We start from the raw sequence: 20,242 nt of genomic DNA, 5'->3' as shown, positions 1-20,242 counted from the left end.
GTTTCTCTTATTTATTTATATGATTTCTATTCGTGGGGTTAATTAATAGATACGATCTCTCAAGTTCTTAATTTATTTATACACTATACACTACAGCAACTTATAATAATTCACTTATCAATATCACTTAACTAACTTGAATTATTTATTCAAATTCTTCGATTACTTTGCTAATTCTTTATGTTCACTACAACTATTTATTATAAACTGAACTAAACTGCGCTACAGAAACTCTTTATATACATCTCAAACGAATTTAAAAAGTACTAGAAAAATAAAGAATCAAAACAAGTAAATAGACCTTCCTAGAAATGATTCAAAAAGAAATAATGTATATAAACCGCTTGCTATAAAAACTTATCAAAGGCGGCGGTTTTGCCAAATTTTAGAATTCTACTATATCCAAGCAGAGCCGGCTCCAGGGCGGAGATGAATTCGTAATATTATGTCTAAAATGGTGTGAGACTGGAACAGAATATCGTACAACATAATAGGTGCGAAAAACCCGATAAAATTTGAGAAAGCGATAAAAAGTTTCAAAATGTAAAACATAATGTGTTAGAGAATATCAACTAAATCATGTTTTAGACTTTACAAAGTTTAAACATTTTACAGTTACATTAAAATAAAATTTATTTTCAACAACCGAACTAAAGATCTTTTATATATTGAATATTATAATTATTAAATGTATGAAACGTTCATTTTATTTCAACACAAATATTATGCTATAAAGTGTATAAAACCAGTGATAGCCATATATGCAGTTATGCTTAAGCCGGTGAAAAAGCATATCACTCTCGATGGTTGAGGAAGAGGGTATATAGTGTACACAAACGTATGACCAAATCTAGCAATTGTGTACGTTATGAATAATGCCTTTGCAGCTATCGGTGATGGATTTGTAAGGGTGTAGATAAGTCCACAAATAAAGAACACAGGGATATTTTCCAGATCATTTAAATGAGCTCTGAAACAAAATTTCACATATATAGTCATTTCCGTTGATACAATTCGGATGGTTATTTTTACCTTCGGATTCTTTCTACACGTTCGTCTGTTTTTGGTTCTGCATCAAAGCTTTTTCCATCTTCTGGATTAACAAACACCTAGAAGTGATTATGTATAATAATTATTTGAAAATGTAGAGCAACTCATAAAATTTAGGATTAGGATTGAATCTGACAATTTTTTAGTATCCAAAAACGTGAATGTACGAAACGAAATTTTTACATTGCTGTAATCTAATGACATCAAAGAGTTCAAGCCAAAGCGTCTGATCGGTTTCTCAAAGGACATCGGCCTTTGGTTACTTCAAGTGAGATACGACGGGTCTATTTGAATGCTCATGTGCTCAACGGCTCCTTGGCCGCCCACAATCAATTATAAACATTGCTATGATATCAAAGCGGTTGTGTACCACTATCAATATCACATTATGAATACACCATTCAGTCCACTTGAAACTGTTCCGATGTATTCACTATGCCATCTAATTGATGCGTTACTTATGACTGCTATACTTTATGCTTATAACTGCTTCATATATTAGAACAACTTTTTAGAAACTTCTTAAAGTTTTTGGATTACCGTAAACAAATAAAAAGGCCGACTCATAAATCGTCTTTATAACAGAAAACAGTCACAGAAAGTAAACGGATCCAAGAAATGCTCGGCGAATTCGCCATATTCTAGCTTCGATAACATATTAAAACACTACCGGTTCAATGGTCTATATCAGTGAGCAAGTTTATAACAATATTTTCTTTACTTTTTTTTGGTTCTATGTCAATCATTTTTTCATTTATATATGGCTTCATCCTATTCTTTTAGGTTTTATTTGTTTAGGTCTGCTTCTCCAAGTACATTCTGTTATTTTTTCTTTTCAACCATTACTCTTTTCTCTAACATTTTTCTTAGTTGATCCAATTTCCTTTTTTGTATTGTTTGATATCTATATTTAGCTTCTGCAGCTTACTGCCATATTGCTTCATTCCATTTAATTTTAACTTCCATTCATCAGTTTTGCTTCTAAATTATCTTCTTAAGGATTTGGACTTCTTCTGAATTTATTATTATCATAAATTATCATAGAACGAAAGATAGAAGAGAAGAAATGAATTTGATTGTCAAGTCACTGGGTACCAAAAAAAAACGCATGTAAAGATACGCTCCTAGCAATCAGTTCAGAATTTCACGTCTATGAGAAGATAAGAGACCGAGAAGACTGTATCTTATTAGTCACGAAGAGGAGGAACTCCTCTAAATGAACGACCTCATCTTGGCTTCAAGACTTCGCTGTATCTGGTAGACTAAGTCGTTAGGCCGACTAATCCCATCGATGACTGAGTTGTTCTCCAGGCAAAGTGCCTGCCATATTTTGAGTTGGGTTAGTGGGGCATACGAATTCCTAGCTATCCTTGACCCCCTAAAGCAGACGAATTTGAGTTTTTCTTCTTGTTGAAGCATTTGATTGGACGTCCGTTTAGATAACTTCTATCCTTTTTGACGAGCTTTTTCATGAAGTCAGTCATTTGAGCTAGTACTTTGGTATAAGTTTTTGTGCTGTTAGCTTTATTGTCTCTGTTAATTCTGTGAAAGCACTTCACATCTTTTTTGTTCTCAGACATTGGTAGCAGTCCTATATCATTCACGAATGCCAGTACCTGTATTGCCCTTGTTTTAAGTGTGCTCTGTTGGTCTCGAAACTTCTGCTATTTGTTGATTCTTTATCATCTCTATTTTGTGTTTGAGTATCATTTGCGAACATCTCAATTCTGCCATCATTGAAAATTTACACATAAATAGATGATAGTTAAAAAGTATGAGTTTTATTAACTTACCTTATATAAAATTCGTTTAATTCCTGTAAATGGTGACATGGCCAACATTTTTAAGGCTAGTATAGATGAATAAAACAAATATGTTCTTAGAACTGGATCATCGATTGTTATAATTTTAGTATCTGCCATAATTTTTTATTTCCAAATATTTAATATTTAGTTCGAATGCTACAACTACACCGATCGTTTTAAACAACTACAAATTATGAAATTTTTGAAATCAATAATAGTAAATAGGGGTGGGAATCGAACTCCGTGAAATGGAAGTATGAATCAATATATAATAAAGGTTGTCTTAAGTTATAATATACAGGTAATATCTCGTTAATATAAGGTTGGCAACTAAGTACTTTCGTTTTTTTACTGATAGAGAGCCTTGTTGTATTTTTTTAATAACTTACGTTAGTGCTGTACTTTGCCGAGTGCAGAAATGACCATTTTAGGCATATTTTACTTTTTTATTTCCGTAAAGGAGAGAAAGCTGCAGTGGCTCATAAAGAAATATGTGAAGTTTATGGTGCTGATTGCTTAACAGAGCGCACGTATCAGAATTGGTATAAAAAATTCCGTTCTGCTCTGGAGATTTTTTCCTCAAAGATGACCAACGTTCTGGTCGACCAGAAGTTGATGATAACCAAATCAAAGTCATGATTGAAGAGGATCGTCATATAACTGTTCGAGAGGTTAAGAAGAGGCTACATGTATCGCCCACAACATTTGAAAAAGGTTAAAATGTTTAGGGTTTGTTAAGAGGATATCCACTCATCAATTTTGGAACCGATGCAATTCCTCGTTCAAAACCTATGAAAACTTCAGGCTTGTGAATATGTCATAATTCTGGGTTGTAATTTTTTACATATAAATCCTACTCTGCGGTTACTGGGTTGTAATTGTAATTTTCAAATGTTAGATTAAGTTGTATGCTATTCTTGGTTTTTCTTATAATTTGAAGATTACTCAAGGTAATTACAGGTCAGTACTAAAACTGATTTTCAGTCTAGGTTAAATGCTAATAAAGAGTTAGATCTGGCAATGCTTGGTGGTGTAACAGTAACAAAACTTAACAAAAAAAATTAATCTAATTTAGAAACGTGATTTTATCGTCTTCGTCTTGTATTTTGTGTATCAAACGTTTTATATTATTATTATTTTATGAATGATTAAAATTTATATTTTTAGCAATTTCGGAACCGAGACAATTCCTCGTGCAAAGCCTGGCTAGTCTTGGAAACTCACAGCCTGGACGATTACCCGTTTTCATAGGAAACATGAATACGCAAGCTCAAACGGTAATTCAAGGATACCTGTCTAAATTTGGAGTTCAGCTGGTATAACTCATCATTTCACGCAGACTGAATTATTGTTTAATTAATCATCCAATTGTTTATTTATAGGTTTAAAAACTAGTTTTTATACATGAAAACTACGTTTATTAGTTGTGTATGAATTATTAACTAACTGTATAATTTATTTTTTATTAATAAACTGATAAATATTTTCAAAATCAGGTGAAGCTGTACTTTTAATTCAATAAGTAGGTATATGTAAAATATATTGAGATAACGTGCTATACCCTGTATAGTGTATAACGGGGGTCAGCAACAAGTTACAAAATTTCCAACAACTAGATATTTTCGTACCAATGATTGCATTCTATCCTCCAAGGAACAATCGATGCGTGATCTAAGCATGATCACCTCGCGTCTTTGTATCTATTGATTAAAATAAACATGCTTCCTTACGTTGACCAATGTTTTTGATACATCGCTATAGACCAAAAAACTGCTTTTTAATACTAATGAATGATAATATGTCACATAGGAAGCGAAACCTGAGACGGTATTCTCAGGTCTTCGCTTGGAGCGATAACGATGTCTTTGAATGCGAGAGGATCAAAATTCAATGTTGTCTCGATTCTCACACCCTCTTCTCCCAATAGAAACGCTCCCGCCAAAGAGGAATGCTTTATTCCACTCGTATTCGCATGTAAATAGACAATACTAATCTATTATTTTTATTGAAAATTATAATCGTATATAAATCATTTATAATTGTAGTCTGATCAAGTTAATTTGGTTATTGGATTGGATTTATATGTTTGATGCCTTGATTATTATTCTGATTGATTTATTTAGTTATAAGTAAAACTGAATGAATGTGTTTTCGCCTTTTATTTTACTTTTCTGTATTTCTAGACTTCTCTTTTATAACTATTCCTCTTTTAATCGGAATCATTTTAAAAAAATAATCTAATATAATAAAAATACAAAAAGATTCCATAAGCGGGCATTTTATATATTATACACAATCAAATAGAAAATTATATAAAATGAACTTGAGATTGGTACAATTCTTGTCTAAGTATGTATGTGTGTCTTTATGTTCATCTACATATCTAAAGATGTATAGGTGAGGAAGCTGTCCAACTTCCATAAAAATTAGTTCAGAAGTTTTTCCCCTAGAAAGGTACGCCTCTGTTTTATCCCTCTTGCTGTACAAGGTAATAACCATATTAGTGTACACATCTGCACGGAAAATGCATCGGTACTTCTGCTCTACAAAACATAAACACCGATTCAAAGCTGATTCTGGAATGTTACCTGGTACTTAACGCAATGGCCAAAAGGCGGAAGAGCAGCTCTGGATCCCTTGGATATAGGGGACTCAGGGGAAATGAAATTGTCGAGGATATCGCCAAGCTTGGAGCCACTGAACTGCTAAAAGAACCCATTTCGTAGTGAGCTATGATGAATATTTGATCAGAAGTACCTCCAAAAACTTTTAACTTCCAATACATACACATCTTGGATGGCATATATTTAGGAGGAGAAATTCTTAATTTTTGGATCATGGTTTGATACCATAGTTATATATAAGGGATTGTAGTAGCCTAATTGGTTTGTTTTAAGAGATCTTTTAATACTTTCAGATATGTTTTGACTCAATAAGAATATATCTGGACGAACCTGTAAAAACTAGTAGTTTGAACTGTTTTTATTTGGTTTTGATTTATATAAACTTATTACAAATATGTAACTGCTAGGTATTTAATATAAAATTGGTATACTATAAAAACTTTTTAATGGTTTCTAATTATTAAAATAAAATGAATCCATTTAGTTAATGGCAGCATTGAAGTTTTATGATACTAGTAGTTACCAGTAATATGTACGTAATAATTATTGTTTGGGTATCTCCCAATCATCAGTGAGCTAATGTATTCACAAAATTATTGAGGTACTCAATAGACTGGAAATAATGTATGTATTCATAAAATTTGTAATGAAAAAATTACTTAAAATTTATTATCAGTTGAATATAAATTTGAAATGTTTTAGGTTCTTTTTAAAATATAATGTACCTGAGATAATTGGATGTATTGATGCTCTATTTCACAGCTCATAAACTGCTACTATTAGAAAATGGTTTTAGCTTAGAATAGAATTCTTTGCGCACAAGTACGGAATTCGAAACAATTTTGACAAAATACGCTAATATACCGGTGTTGCCGTAACTAGTCGCTTGTGTTACAAATTTTGCGAGTGGAGGGGTATATGAGAATGAGACCATTCCCTTTGGTTATCGCTCGCTTGTGAGAAGAGTGAGTTGAGAATACGAGACCTGTTTTATCCCCGACGCATTGTGAGTGTTTGATTCTAAGAAAACGGGCGACTCTCATAAGGAGGTGGACAGCAAATCATTGGAGAATTGGTTTAGCTCCGAACCTTCCATAAATGTTTTAGACAACGCCCCATACCATTATAGGAAAGCTGAAACAATGTCTACTACAGCCACAAAAAAGCCCTAATTCAAGAGTGGTTGCATTTGAAAAGTATACCATTCGATAAAATTGGTAAAATCAGAACCTGTGAGAATAGAGAATGAACTTAGTATCAAATATTATAAATATATTGTAGTCGAAATTGCTAAAGCACATAATACGAGAGTTGCTATTTGAGTTTTGACATAGACAAATCAAAACAAATATTTATAATTGGATATAGCTTTTGTATGCATTTGAACCAATTATCGAAGCATTTTGTTCAATCCGATTAACGTACTTCTAAAACATGTAATTTGAACGCATCAATGCTTCTTCAAGTGTAGAAAACCGTTGAATTCGCAATTTATATTTGATCTGCATGAAAAAGAAGATCATTGGTTGTCAAACAAGGACTGTACGGCGTATTAGCCTATTCAAAAACGTTTTTGTTTGAACTGGCGTGTAAGATCTCGCCTTGTCGAGGTGGAGAATGATTCGTCTTCTGCGGTTGGTTTCCCTGATTTTTCGAACGAACACTTCTGGCAAACAAATGCTGGTGTACCATTCACAATTGACCGGTCTACGGTACGGTACGATGGCGACATGTCCAGTTATACTGAAAAAACAAGCGAACATTTGCTTCGTGCGCGAACAACTTTGGCCCGTCTTGAAAGGTCCATACAGTCGATTTTTGTTCAGTTTCGGGTTTATACCGATAGATATTTGATTTATTGCCTGTTACGATCTTATAGCTTTTGAAGCACCGCGATTGTTTTATCCGGAATTTCTATACACTAATTGTCATGAACACACAATTTATCCTGTAGCAAAGTGAGACCACGATTGAGTTCGGAAAACCAGCAAAATATAGTGGTTCTAGGTGGTACTTCATCACTAAAAGTCGAAGCAAGTTGATTGATATACTGCTGTTGGTTTAATCCACGTCGAAAATCATAGCACAAAAATGTTCGTGATTTAATTTCCATTTTTTAACCAAAATGAATGCTGCAAGAATCTGAGTACGTTCCCTAACAAAAATGTCAATCTTTATGATGGTAATGTCAGATTTGACATATTCACATCAGTGTTACCATATTTCAAAACTTAAGTAGCAACCCCCGTGTTTGAAGAATATGTATGTTTACCTACTTTGTCATGCTCTTTAACTTCCAAAAGGTGATAAATAAAACGGACGTTTTCCAATACGCTTTTCAAAAAAATTTACCAACTTTGTTTTAACGATTTCAAGTTTAGAAGCGCCGTCCTCCTAGCAACGTCTTCAGTTCAAGAAAAAAGTGTAAGTCTCCAAGGGCTAAGTGAAGAGTGTACAACGGATTATTAAAAATGATCCATTGAAATTGTTGGTTGTAACAGCATTGTCAAGGAATGGCATTATTCTACAAGATAGAATTCCTTTTTATTTGTTTTGAATAGCTCTCCGCAAAGCTATAATAAACAGGTGCAATTCATACTTTGAGGGAAAAATAATAACTGCAGCCATGTTTACTTACAGGTAGCACAAGAATGATGACTTCATGTCGAAAGTGGCGGAATGTATAGTGCAAGAGTTGCGCAGTCGCTTTATGCTATTCGCACGGTGTCTATACTAAGCGGTGGAAACAAAATGACATGCGTATATGAATAAGAAACTTAACATTAATTAATTTTATTAAAAAAGTGTCCGTTTTACAACTAAGTTCAAACCATGAAATGTAATAAACTCGTAATGGTCATGTAACCAGTAATAGCAGTTCCAATAAACCAACTGATTCCTCTTGCTGGTTGTGGGATAGGAACGACTGCATAAACGAACGTGTGGGCTATTCTGGCAACTGTATAGACCAAGAATAACATTTTGGCAATCGATGGTGTTGGATTTGTTAGTATGTAAATAACTGCTGCTACAAAGAACAACGGTATATTTTCAATGTCGTTTAAATGGGCCCTGAAATAAATATTTTATTATTATTGTCAGTTATACATCTTTTGATTTTGAAATAGACGGTGAAAATATATGAAAATAATCTAAGTCAATCTAGTTGACGGCGATTAAAGTATAAAGACAATAGATGAAAGTAATGAAAAAAAAAATGTTTACTACAATGACCCCAACAACGACCTTTCATATTTGTTTGTGGTGGTGGTAATAAGCAGTGTGTTCAGTATGAATATCACTAACAGAAAAAAGTTTTAACCAGAGCCATGTTAATCTCCGAAATAATCAATACAAGTAATAGCATATGCTGATGATTTAACTCTATTAGCAAGAGAACGAAAGAATCTAGAGAACACATTTGAGAAAATTGTAAGAGAGGCAGGAGAAAGAGGATTGAAAATAAATCAGAAAAAGACAAAATATATGCAATTGAAAGAAAGAAGGAATTTCGCAAAAAAAGAAACAGTGAATATAAATGACCTCATCTTCGAAGTAGTCGACACTTTTAAGTACTTAGGAACAATAATAAGCAACAAAAATCACACAGAAAACGAGACAAAACAAAGAGTTCATGCGGGAAATAGGGCATGTAATAACAAATAATACAAAACTATAATGCAGAGCAACCAAATTAAGAATTTAAAAGACTGCGATAAACCCAGTAGCTACGAGGATGTATTGATATCTAGTTAGTCGAGACCAGTTCCCTGCATAAACAAAATATTGCGTTACCATAGCAACGAACAATAATTTATTAGAAGTGTCAGTGTAAAATTTGACGTCAAAAAAGTAAACCAGAACTACGCAATAAATTAAAAGAAAAAAGATGTCCACCGAAATTGTGAAAATCGAAAAATTGGAGTATCAAGCAATCATCAAGTGCCTGTATTTAAAAGGGTTAACAGGAAAGCAGATTTACGAAGATATGCTTAATATCCTTGATGGTCAATGTCCTTCGTATGCGACCGTAAAAAATTGGACTGCAAGCTTCAAAAAAGATAAATTTTCCATTGAAGATGATGACCGATCGGGAAGGCCAGTTTCTGTGTCAGTACCCGAAAATATCGATGCAGTTCATGACATGATTTTATCAGACCGTCGAATTGGGTTAAAATGTCCGACTATCATCTCTTTCCTGAACTGAAAAAAAAGTTTAAAAGCTAGTAATTTTTCTTCCAACTACGAGGTAATAAATGCTGTGAAGGTCTGGTTTGCAGAGCAATAAGAAACATTTTTTCAAAAGTCTAGAAACGTTGCAAGTTTGCTGTAATAAATATATCCAATTAAGAGGAGAATATGTTGAGTAATAAAATATTTTGACATTGAAATGTTGTTTCGTTCTATAGTAGGCTAAGAATTTTTCAATATATCTTTGTATTCCCCGTGATAGTTGCCATTTCGTGGATGTGAACTTTAGATCTAACATAACCCCACAAGAAAATTCCATAGGTGTTAAATCCTGGAGATCAATTTGCCAGGAAAAATTTCACGAACTCGTGGCAGAGATCTATTGGACTTTTGTGAAATTGCTCCGTTCTTCTGGAACTATATTCTTCGGTTATAATCATTTCAGAATTGCAGTTCAGATGCAAAGAAGTTGTCTAATCTCAGAATTCACTGTATTTATACGTCCCTTTCATCTTCAAGAAAGTAAGAGCCTTATTTCCTCACGCTGACATCGCAGCCTAGACGGTCGCTTTAGACGAATGTAGGTGTTTCTGATGTTTGTGTTTTGGATTGGTTGCACTCCAATAGCGAAAATTTTGTTTATTGTCGTATCCATTAAGATGAAAATGAGCTTCATAGGAAAACAAGATATTGGTTACCTTTGGAAAGCGCTGATTTATTGGTTTTCTTCTGACTAGCATACTGAGGCTTCAATTTTTGCACTAACTGAATTTGGTAAGGTTGCAGCCCCAAATCTTTGTGAAAATTGTGAAATGATGAACTATGCACGTTTAAAGCAACAGCACGCTTCCGAATAGACAAGTTAGTCTTGTCACGAATTGCAGAATTGTCTACCGTTTGTAAAACTCACGTACGCAAAACGCACGGTCCGTTCCATACCGACTAAATTCCCAAGAGGCAGACTACTGATTGACATACCTTCCGAGTCCATCCGAATAGCTGCATTCACGCCATAAACAACACAAAGTTTAACTTTCTTTTGAGACATCTTGTATATAACCTTTTTGTTTAATACAAGACTTCTTATTTATTACAACCACAACAAATGGAACGTAGCTCAATTATGATACCAAAACAAGGGAGAGATCAACATAAAGCTACATCTTACAGACCTATTAGCTTGCTCTCTAGCGTGCCTGAAGTTTTTGTTTTACTTCTACATAAAACGATTAAAGCATTCTAAAAGAAGTAAATTTGAAACCACAACACCAATTCGAATTTTAAAATAAGCATGGCACAATGGGTACGGCGACTAATCAACAAAATAAAAGATTTTGAAGCTTCCTGGACATCATACAAACCGTTGATGAAAAAATATACCCCATCCTTATTACGAATCACTAGAATCCTACCTTACTAATAGATATTTCCTTGTAAAATACACTAAGACACTTACTACCCTGTACCGAATCCTATCTGTGGTCACCAAAGGAATCTGTATTGATCTATACAGCTGGTCTATCAGTAAATAGCAAAACAATAGTGACAACATTAGCTAACGACACTACCGTATTTCACAGCGATCCTACAGCATCAAGGAACTTGCAGCTCAATCTGAACAAAATCTAGATATGATTCAAATAGTGGCGTATTATAGTCAACGAATCAAAGTGAATGCTTGTTACATTCACACATAGAAAGAAAATATGTCCAACTATAAAAATAGCTGAATTTTCTCAAGCTAAATATCTTGGACTTCACTTAAACTCACTTTGCAGAAGCAAATATTCATTAAGTGGAAGCCATTAGGATTAAAACTAAATCACATGTACTAGATCAAAGGTAGGAAATCCCCGACGAGCTGAATCGATATGCATACGGGAAAGTACTACGACTAGTGTTCTGAAAATTTGCTTGCATGGGTTTTCGAAATGCTCGTTTCAGCTAAAATAATTTCAGTTTTCTGAAACTTCCGGTTATTATACAAAGAAACTGGACCCAAACTTCGTTATTAAAACGGAATGCTATAATTTTTAGTAAATTTTTGGATTCTACGCAAAATTTCAATATAACTTCATAGCATAGTATGCCTAAAGTCCGCCATTTTTTAATTATTTCACATTTTTGAAATTTTTGGACACATGCAGCCCTCCACTACAAAAATTATATTTCTAAGTTTAAGTCAGTCAGGTCTAATATTTTTGGGATTAGGACAAATCTGTGAAAACCTTGACAAAAATTTATAACACCAAATGGTGCCGAATTTCGCAATATAAAAACTCAAAAACTTTTCAAATTTTTTTCAAATGGCAACCGCCATTTTTCTCTTTACCATTGGATTCTACGCTTTAAATTAAGGGGATATCGTTAGTAAATTCGTATATCTCAAATTAACGGTTTTATGTAGACACTTGAAAAAACTGAAATTTTCATGGTTTTTAATTGTCACCTGCCGATAGCGAACAACTAGTAACAAAAATTAACGTATCAAAAATTAAAATACTTTAACCAATTAAAAAATATTTAAAAACACTACACTAAGAGAAGAACAAAACTAAAAATTAAACTAAAGTAAATGTTCGAAATGGTTGCCCCCAACTTCTTAAAAACCCGTGCTGATTGGCGGTGAAAGAGTTCGAAATGCATTCCGAACTCTTTCCTGATAGTCTTCTTTTGTAGTTAGCGACGAATCATAACGATATCTTTTATACGACCACAAAAAAATCTGATGGGATGATATCCAGTGAACGGGAAGGCCATTGATGCGGTCCATAGTGTGCTATCCATCGGTCCTTAAAATTAGTCTGTAAAAAGTTATTTACAAGCCCACTACCGTGTGGTGGGCTCCCTCGTGCTGATACCACAGCTGATTCCAATTTACATTTAGTAAGTGTAAATAATTTTCTAATATTTCTAGATATCTGTTACCTGAAATAAACAAAAATTTGAAGTAAAATTCACCCTCAAATTTAAATAGTAAGACTACCATTCAAATGTTCGTCATAAAAATGTACCACCCGCATACTTTTCTTTTTTCATCACAGCAAAAACATTGATATTCCAGTACCCTTGAAACTGTCTTTGACGCAACATGTGAGGATTAGTATCACTCTAATAATGAGAGTTACGACAGTTAAATATTTCATTCTTCTGAATTTTACACTCATCTGTCCAAATTAAGTTTTCTCTTCCTGATTAAATCCTGATCGTCACCTGGCTTTAAATTTTGTACAAACGGGATTGAATACGGATGGAACTTGTGTTTCCTTTCCCCGTATATTACCAGGTAATTGAAATAATCTTCATTAATAAATCCTAAACGGGACATGATAAACACTTTTGCAACGTTTAAACGTCAAGTTTTCATTGTTTGTTTATTGTATGTTTTTTTAGCCGCTTCAGACAACCGACAATTCGAAACCGTGAAGATTTCAGTTTTTTCAAGTTTCTACAAAAACAGTTGATTTAAGATATATGAATTTACTAACGTCCCCTTAATTTAAAGTGTAGAATCCAATGGTAAAGAGAAAAATGGGGGTTGTCATTCGAAAAAATTAAGTACCTATATAAATTTTTGTCGAGGTTTTTCACTGATTTTGAAAGCTGAAAGTGTTATTTGTTCAAATCTCAAAAATATTAGACCTGACTCACTTAAACTTAGAAATATAATTTTTTTAGTGGAGGGCTGCAAATTTTGAAAATGTGAAATAATTAAAAAATTGTGGATCCTATGCCTTATATAAAGTTATATTGAAATTTTGCGTAGATTCTAAAAATTTATTAACTTTCAGATAACTGAAATTATTTTAGCTGAAACGAGCAATTCAAATATAGAGACCCTACAGAGATTCGAGAACAAGGTGATGCGTATTATTATAGTATTATTATTATTATACTATATTGGTACTATGACTAAGAATGTCATTGTAAGTCATAATAATATCTTATTCCCTTAGGGGAGATTGTTTAATAAATGGAGTTAAAAGGGGGCCAGATAGAGATAGAGTCCATTCACGGAAGGAATCTTGTTACTTTAGCATGGAATAGCAACTGTCAAGTTATCAAATTAGTTCTAAGGAATTATAAATTTCCTCACTGGTAATTTAAAACAGAAAAAAAAATTTACCTTCGAACTCTTTCAACATTTTCATCAGTTTTTGGTTTCAGTTTTAATTTCTGCGCATCTTCTGGATTGGCAAATGCCTGAAACAAATGTTATACTAATATATTCCTTCAATGTAACATTCAGATTAAATAACTGCAATTGTTGGAAAATAGCAGAGCCTCTGGGATGGTTAGTGCACAAGCACTGCAGGGTTCTCAAAATACTTAAGATCTAAAAAAATGAAGATTACTTATATTTAAATAATAATCTAACCATTTGTCTCAACATTACGGAAGTTTTTTATACTTCGCAGTCGCCTTATAAGATCTGGAAAAAAAACTCAGTACAGTCGACCAGTTGAATAATCCTCTAGTTTCGGATTCATGTTGTTGCAATATTATTATTCTTCTGGGATACATGAACGTGCTCTGCGCGCTCTTTAAAAGACTTACGTCACAGGCCCGGTGGTCAAAAATACTGTGGTGTGATCTAACTGCAGAACTGCAACGTGTGGGTTTAGATATCGATGAACAGCTTTTTTTTCATGACTTTCTGGGGTGTCTAGTTCTTAGAATGATTTGAATTGCCTACCAATATAGTAGAACAAAGATTGTGTGATTTGGTATAATAAAGAAGTTGTTTTTAACCTACTGAATATCAAGAAAGTTTAAAAATATTCATATTGAGAAAAAAAGGCCATTACTAAATATTATTATAGAAAAAACTGTTGTTAGCAGGCGAAAAAGCTACACAAGATAATACTTAAGATATTTATGCAAAAAATCATGTTTCCTGTTTACCTTTTAGTGGTGAAAAAGTTTGGACATAAATAGGTGTTAGCAGTCTAGAGCACTTCAGTTTAAAGATAAAAAGACACGTAAACTCCAATTGTTAGAGAAACTTCATTAAATTGACAAGCTCTGAAAAAAACAGGGTGATACTCTTCTTAGACAAGCTCCTTACTATTGCATATTTAAACCTATAAAGTTAATATGGGCAAACGTAATCAGTCTCCAGAACTGAGTAAAGAGATTCTAGCAGCAGACCGCCAAGAGCTTTGGAAAAACTTTACTGGAACATGTTATCAAAGAAGAAGATGAGTATGTGGTATCACCCTCTTTACAACCCATCATAATCCAATCAAATGACTCTAGTTCAGACGATTTTGACTACCATGATTTATAAAGATGCTTTAGAATTGAAATATTTTTTTTCTTTTGCTTTATTTGCAAAGAATGTATTTTCTTTTTTGGTTTTTGCTTTGAAATTTCGTTTTTCAGAAAAAAAAACGAATGGAGTACAAAAATAGCTCAGTTCACGTCTGGTACCTTGTTTAAACCAAACGCCCTTAAAGGCAGGTACATTTTACTCGTCTATTTACGTTTTATATATAATTTAATATTCAGTTGTAGCAAGTTAACGAGGTATAATATTGATTTTTTTTAAGTTTTAAGTAGAACTGCAATTAAGTGCATATCATTTCCAGTTGTATGCCCAGTGAGCGGCACAATCTTTACCAGCTCTTCTTTTGTTTCAAAATCTTCAAATACCATTCTTTCGAGAATAGCCAACTGAGCTCTATCAACTATATCAGTTGATTCGTCAAGTTGTGAGGAACAAGTACTACAACGATCAAAATCAGTTTTAAGCTAAATCAGAACTCGTAGCTTCAACTCTTCGCATCACTGTATTAGCAGAAAGCTGAACAGATTTAATGATCTCAGCTTTGTTTTTGAAGTTATCAGATAATGTATCTGCAACTTCTAAAACTGCAGTTTTAATCAATTCACCATCTTCGTAGGCGGGTTTCCTATGTTGAGCGATGACTTTGGAAACCTGGAATGACGCCTCGGTAGCAGACTTGTTCTTGTCTAGTGTTTTAAAAAAAGTTGGATGTTGTGCATTTAGCTGAGATTCTAACTGCATCACCTTCTCTCTTTTCAGAGCTGAATTCAACGATTAATCTTTCACAATTCCACTGTAAACTGTCTTGAAATGACGCTCAACATTTTCTTTTTTCCCAATAGAGACACTCATATTACAAAGTAAACACACACATTTATCTTTAACATGCGCCAAAGAGTAATCAGTTTCTCACTCTGCATGTTAGTGATAGGTTTTTGGCGTTTTGATTGAATTAGCCATAGTAAAAACAAACAAGGAAAGAGCTAAAACGTGTACACGTGAATTAAGCATGTACGGTACATACATAACTTCATTCTGGCTATACGCGTGACAATAAAAGTCTGCGTAACAAAAACCTGCGACTCTGACAGTGACTATTCAATTGGTGCGCTTCCAGACACTGAGCGTTACCGCGAGCTACCTAAAATTACCCCGCGCACTACCGGTAGCTTGCGATCGACTGTTTGGCGACCACTGTTATAGATAAAGAATTACTTGAAGTAGATATTTTTCTCATATCATAATACGAAAAGAGGCATTTTACCTATTTTTAAAAGTAATTCGGATTATGTTTATTATTGTTTGGAATCTGATCGAATTGATTGGGTCGTAGCTAAATGGAATGGTTCTTTCTACTACAGAATATCGTGATTAAATGTGATCAGCTGATGGGTTGTTTCTTTATTCTAACTAAGTAAATTTTCCCCTAATATGGTTTCTTCTAATGAATTCTAATGACTAGCGTAACTGACAGACTACCCAACTATTTATTATACATTTACCCATCAATGAATTTCCTTCCGAGAAAAAAAGCTGCAGCAGATGAAACTAATCCGGTCCTTTATTGCTAATCAGAAAATTCTTACTCTATTATTATCTCAATACTTTCAAATGCATCCACCAATTTATTACTGTATAAATGTTTTCAACAATTTTACATTATTTATATTTATATTATGTTTATGATTAGCAGTGTGCTTGGCAATACCGATTTTTCGGTCCGTCCTTATTGTAAACAAACCATATGCTCTTTGAACCGGGCATTAACGGACCTCTTAGTTAGCCCACCATACTTCTTGTCACAACCATTACTGCTAATTTCTTAAATACAACTCTTTTACAAATCCTATATTTTTTCCTTGGGATTAGCTAACCATTGGTTTAATGTATTCTCTGGATTCACAAATCCACTCTTAAAAAATCCTTGAGAAGCCCGTTATATAAACAGGATTGATCGATACCAGAGCAAATTTTTCTTATTTTTCATTTTGATTTTTTGTTCGATTTAGTATAAATATGTATGTCAAGTCAATAGGTTTCATTTTAACTTTGGGCGCCGAAGAGGATGACTGCTCATCGAAATCCACGTCACACATTGTCATTGTGATTGTTGGTGTGTGATTCAATCAGCTGTTAGGTGATCTATCTGATCAAGAACAATAATTTTCGTAAAGCGCTAATGTATTTCTTATTTTCACACTGAAAACTTCAAGATTTACAATAAATTTTTAACAAAACAATCAGCATCTCAAAAACAGAGTTTACGAACTCTGTGGATAAATATGATAACCGCTCCTAATTTAACCTCACTTTTGAATGAATTATTAGAATATCACGCTCATTTTAATTTACTGCTCACCAATATATTCAATGTTGATTCATGATGTACGAGGTGTCATATGATGTACCAAGTGTCATAACAAATACAATAAATGAATATACCCTTATGGATTCAGGAAAGCAGTGAAAGTTTGAGCCCGCTCCAACTTATTAATCTGCTACTAGTGACATTGTGAAATATGGTTCATGAACCACGTATTACATTGACAAAAAAATCCAGCGAATTTCATGAAATCTGAAAAGCTTTGATAATTAAGTAAGGCAGTTTAAAAGTGGCATGAATGTTTTGAAACAAATGGAATCTGTTCATTTATACGGGCAATTAGGATATCGATTCTTAAACGATGTGCAAAAAAGGAGACTTGAAAAATGGACGGTTTTTTCCTCTTTCAGAAAAAATCTCTGTGCCACAATCCGCTATTCAATCATGTGATTTTGTGCCTGTGCCTTTACCAGATTTCGCACCACGATTTCTGGTACTTCCCAAAAATTAAGCATGGGCTAAAAGGGAACATTTCTGACATTGGAACGGCCACGACAGAGCAGATGTATGCCATTCTGGAAGAAGTTTTCCAGAAACGTTTCCAAGAAATATTGAATTTCTAACCAAGGTAAATTTTGTGTTATATTTTTTTTCCTAGCCAAGGGCAGTATTTTTATAATCGAATGTCATGTTTTTCTTTATTTTGGATAAAGTCATTTACCGTATTTTCTAATCACACCTCGTATTTTATTCCATCTAATTGATACCTTCTTTCATTGCAAAAGTCCATAAATGCTCTCCATACAAATTCCTTACTATAAACGGTATTTTTTGGTATGTTTGATTCTATAATTTCATTAATATTCTGGACACTATTATAACCAAATCGTGAAATTTTGAAATATTAAATATTTGAAACGTAAATCAATATGTATTAATGGCAACGTGATAAAGCGAAAACAGCCCATGGGATCTATTTTTAGTATAATGCTGTACTGATTGGTTGTCTTCAATCAGATGACTTCAAATTAATTGCTTTCATTGGATTTATCCTGGAGCAAACCATTTTCAATAAAATATTCATCGTATTGAACATTGGCGAAATCATATGATAGGTGCTTTTTTCACCTAACTAATTTAAACAAATCTACATACGTATATTTAAAAAAATATTATCATAAATGATAAGACTAAAACCATTGAGAAAGGTTAACATTATGTACATTATAAATGTATTATCAACGCAACCAACAAATAAATGTTATCATTTATTTGATACAAATGATTCATGAGATGAAGGTCACCATTAACTATGAACAAATAGAACAACTAATTAAATAAATCTACGTTTAATCGTTCAGTTTCTTATATTGGTTTCTGAAAAAAATGTATATCAATAACTTACCTTGTGTTTAAATCTCTTCGAACCCGTGAAAAATGACATAAACATCATTTTCAAAATGAGAATGGTGGAATAAAATAAATAGGATCGCAAAACATCATTTTCCAATGATATGAGTGAAGCCATTTTACTAGAATGGAAAAATGCGTAGAAAACTGTTACGAAACTGATTGAACTACAAAGTTGGTTTTTATCTAATCCGTTATTCCAAACAAGCCGGTTTATCCACTCCAACTTTTATATTATAAAACAATAAAGCGGCGTTGCCAAGTATTATAGTATTCAATGTATGGACAACGTCTAAAGTCTGATGTAAATAAAAAAAACATTTAAGTATGTAATAGATTCAATAAAATTATAAGTTCAATGACATAGACGTAACATAAGGAGTACTATTCTATAAAAGAACGTGAAGTAAGAACTATGGAAATAAACTACGATGGAAGTGGATATTTTTCATTCTTCTAAATTTTGCATCCAAAAATATCCCTAAAAGAATTGCAGTGGATACGTATATGAACACAAATTTACAGTCAATGTTTATTTGCATTTTTTTTCTTTGTGTTGTTATCTCTTTGATGAATAAATGTACGTGGTTTAAGAATGATAAGGTTTTACTCTCAGTGCTTTTATTGGCTGTACTACCGTTGTTGTTATAGTTCTACAAATATCAATTGCAGATTTTTATCTACCATAGGCGTATATACCTTATTTTATAAATTTATTAGTTTTATAAATACTTTTAAAAGTATGTATATCTTATACGAGAAAGTATTCGTTAAAAGGCCATCGAATCTTGATAAATTGGACAGCATTATATGTCGTTATTTAGAGAGATGCACTCAATTGTAGTCCTACTTGGAACTTTGAAAAAAAAATCATTATTATATCTTGTTAACTTGCTACATCTGAATATTAAATTATAAAACGTGAATAGACGAGTAAAATGTACCTGCCTATAAGGATGTTTGGCTTAAACAGTGTACCAGATGTGAACTGAGCCCTTTTTGTACCCCATCCGTTTTTTCTGGAAAACGAAATTTCAAAGCAAGAAAGAGAAAGAAAAATATATTCTTTGCAAATAAAACAAAAGATGAAAAAAATTTCAATTCCAAAGTATCTTTTTACATAATCATGGTGGTCAGAATGGTCTGAACTAGATCATCATTGATTGAATTATGATGAGTTGTAAAGAGGGTGATACCACATACTCATCTTCTTCTTTGATAACATGTTCCAGTAAAGTTTTTCCAAAGCTCTTGGTGGTCTGCTGCTAGAACCTCTTTACTCAGTTCTGGAGACTGATTACATTTTCATAAATCTGATTTTAGGTTTGCCCATATTAACTCTATAGTGTTAGATATGCAATAGGAAGTAGTCTGAAAAGAGTATGACCCAGCTATTTGCACAGCTTGTTAATATAATAAAATATGCCTTCGCCACGATTAGAATTAGGGTAGTTAAAGCGATTAATACGTTGGAGGCACGAAGGGTTGTCTGAATGTGTCGCAAAATGTTTTAAGTCAGGCTTGGAATTTATATATAGAGACAGGATTT

General features: G+C 33.1%; 3 protein-coding genes across 3 annotated transcripts in view; 1 reads left to right on the top strand and 2 right to left on the bottom strand.

Moving 5' to 3' along the window:
- LOC130897464 (exportin-2) overlaps window positions 1-4,350 on the top strand; it is a 35,728-nt gene extending 31,378 nt beyond the window's left edge. The window contains exon 19 of the mRNA XM_057806337.1: window positions 4,023-4,350. Coding sequence (XP_057662320.1) covers window positions 4,023-4,177 — 155 coding nt within the window. The 3' untranslated portion in view covers window positions 4,178-4,350. The remainder of the gene's footprint in view (window positions 1-4,022) is intronic.
- On the bottom strand, window positions 62-3,039 carry LOC130897465 (microsomal glutathione S-transferase 1-like). Its single transcript, XM_057806338.1, has 3 exons — window positions 2,844-3,039; window positions 1,033-1,109; window positions 62-970 (listed from the first exon to the last, which is right to left on the bottom strand). The coding sequence occupies exons 1-3, from the start codon at window positions 2,970-2,972 to the stop codon at window positions 724-726; spliced, it is 453 nt and encodes a 150-aa protein (XP_057662321.1). The 5' UTR covers window positions 2,973-3,039; the 3' UTR covers window positions 62-723.
- A 3,894-nt stretch (window positions 4,351-8,244) lies between the features above and the next one.
- On the bottom strand, window positions 8,245-18,997 carry LOC130897461 (microsomal glutathione S-transferase 1-like). Its single transcript, XM_057806335.1, has 3 exons — window positions 18,689-18,997; window positions 13,797-13,873; window positions 8,245-8,551 (listed from the first exon to the last, which is right to left on the bottom strand). The coding sequence occupies exons 1-3, from the start codon at window positions 18,809-18,811 to the stop codon at window positions 8,305-8,307; spliced, it is 447 nt and encodes a 148-aa protein (XP_057662318.1). The 5' UTR covers window positions 18,812-18,997; the 3' UTR covers window positions 8,245-8,304.
- Window positions 18,998-20,242: the final 1,245 nt, after the last annotated feature.

This window comes from Diorhabda carinulata, chromosome 8 (genome assembly GCF_026250575.1).
Source record: "Diorhabda carinulata isolate Delta chromosome 8, icDioCari1.1, whole genome shotgun sequence".
In the NCBI taxonomy this organism is placed as follows: Eukaryota; Metazoa; Arthropoda; class Insecta; order Coleoptera; family Chrysomelidae; genus Diorhabda; species Diorhabda carinulata.
This window is presented reverse-complemented; position numbering and strand designations above follow the sequence as displayed.

What these genes read in the sequence shown, in the direction of transcription:
- LOC130897461 (XM_057806335.1), bottom strand. Translation starts at nt 18,811, where the DNA reads ATGGCTTCACTCATATCATTGGAAAATGATGTTTTGCGATCCTATTTA. An exon ending in CGAAGAGATTTAAACACAAG is followed by an intron (nt 13,874 to 18,688) that starts GTAAGTTATTGA and finishes CATTTGTTTCAG; the next exon opens with GCATTTGCCAATCCAGAAGA. An exon ending in AATGTTGAAAGAGTTCGAAG is followed by an intron (nt 8,552 to 13,796) that starts GTAAATTTTTTT and finishes TATTTATTTCAG; the next exon opens with GGCCCATTTAAACGACATTG.
- LOC130897465 (XM_057806338.1), bottom strand. Translation starts at nt 2,972, where the DNA reads ATGGCAGATACTAAAATTATAACAATCGATGATCCAGTTCTAAGAACA. An exon ending in TTAAACGAATTTTATATAAG is followed by an intron (nt 1,110 to 2,843) that starts GTAAGTTAATAA and finishes AATCACTTCTAG; the next exon opens with GTGTTTGTTAATCCAGAAGA. An exon ending in CGTGTAGAAAGAATCCGAAG is followed by an intron (nt 971 to 1,032) that starts GTAAAAATAACC and finishes ATTTTGTTTCAG; the next exon opens with AGCTCATTTAAATGATCTGG.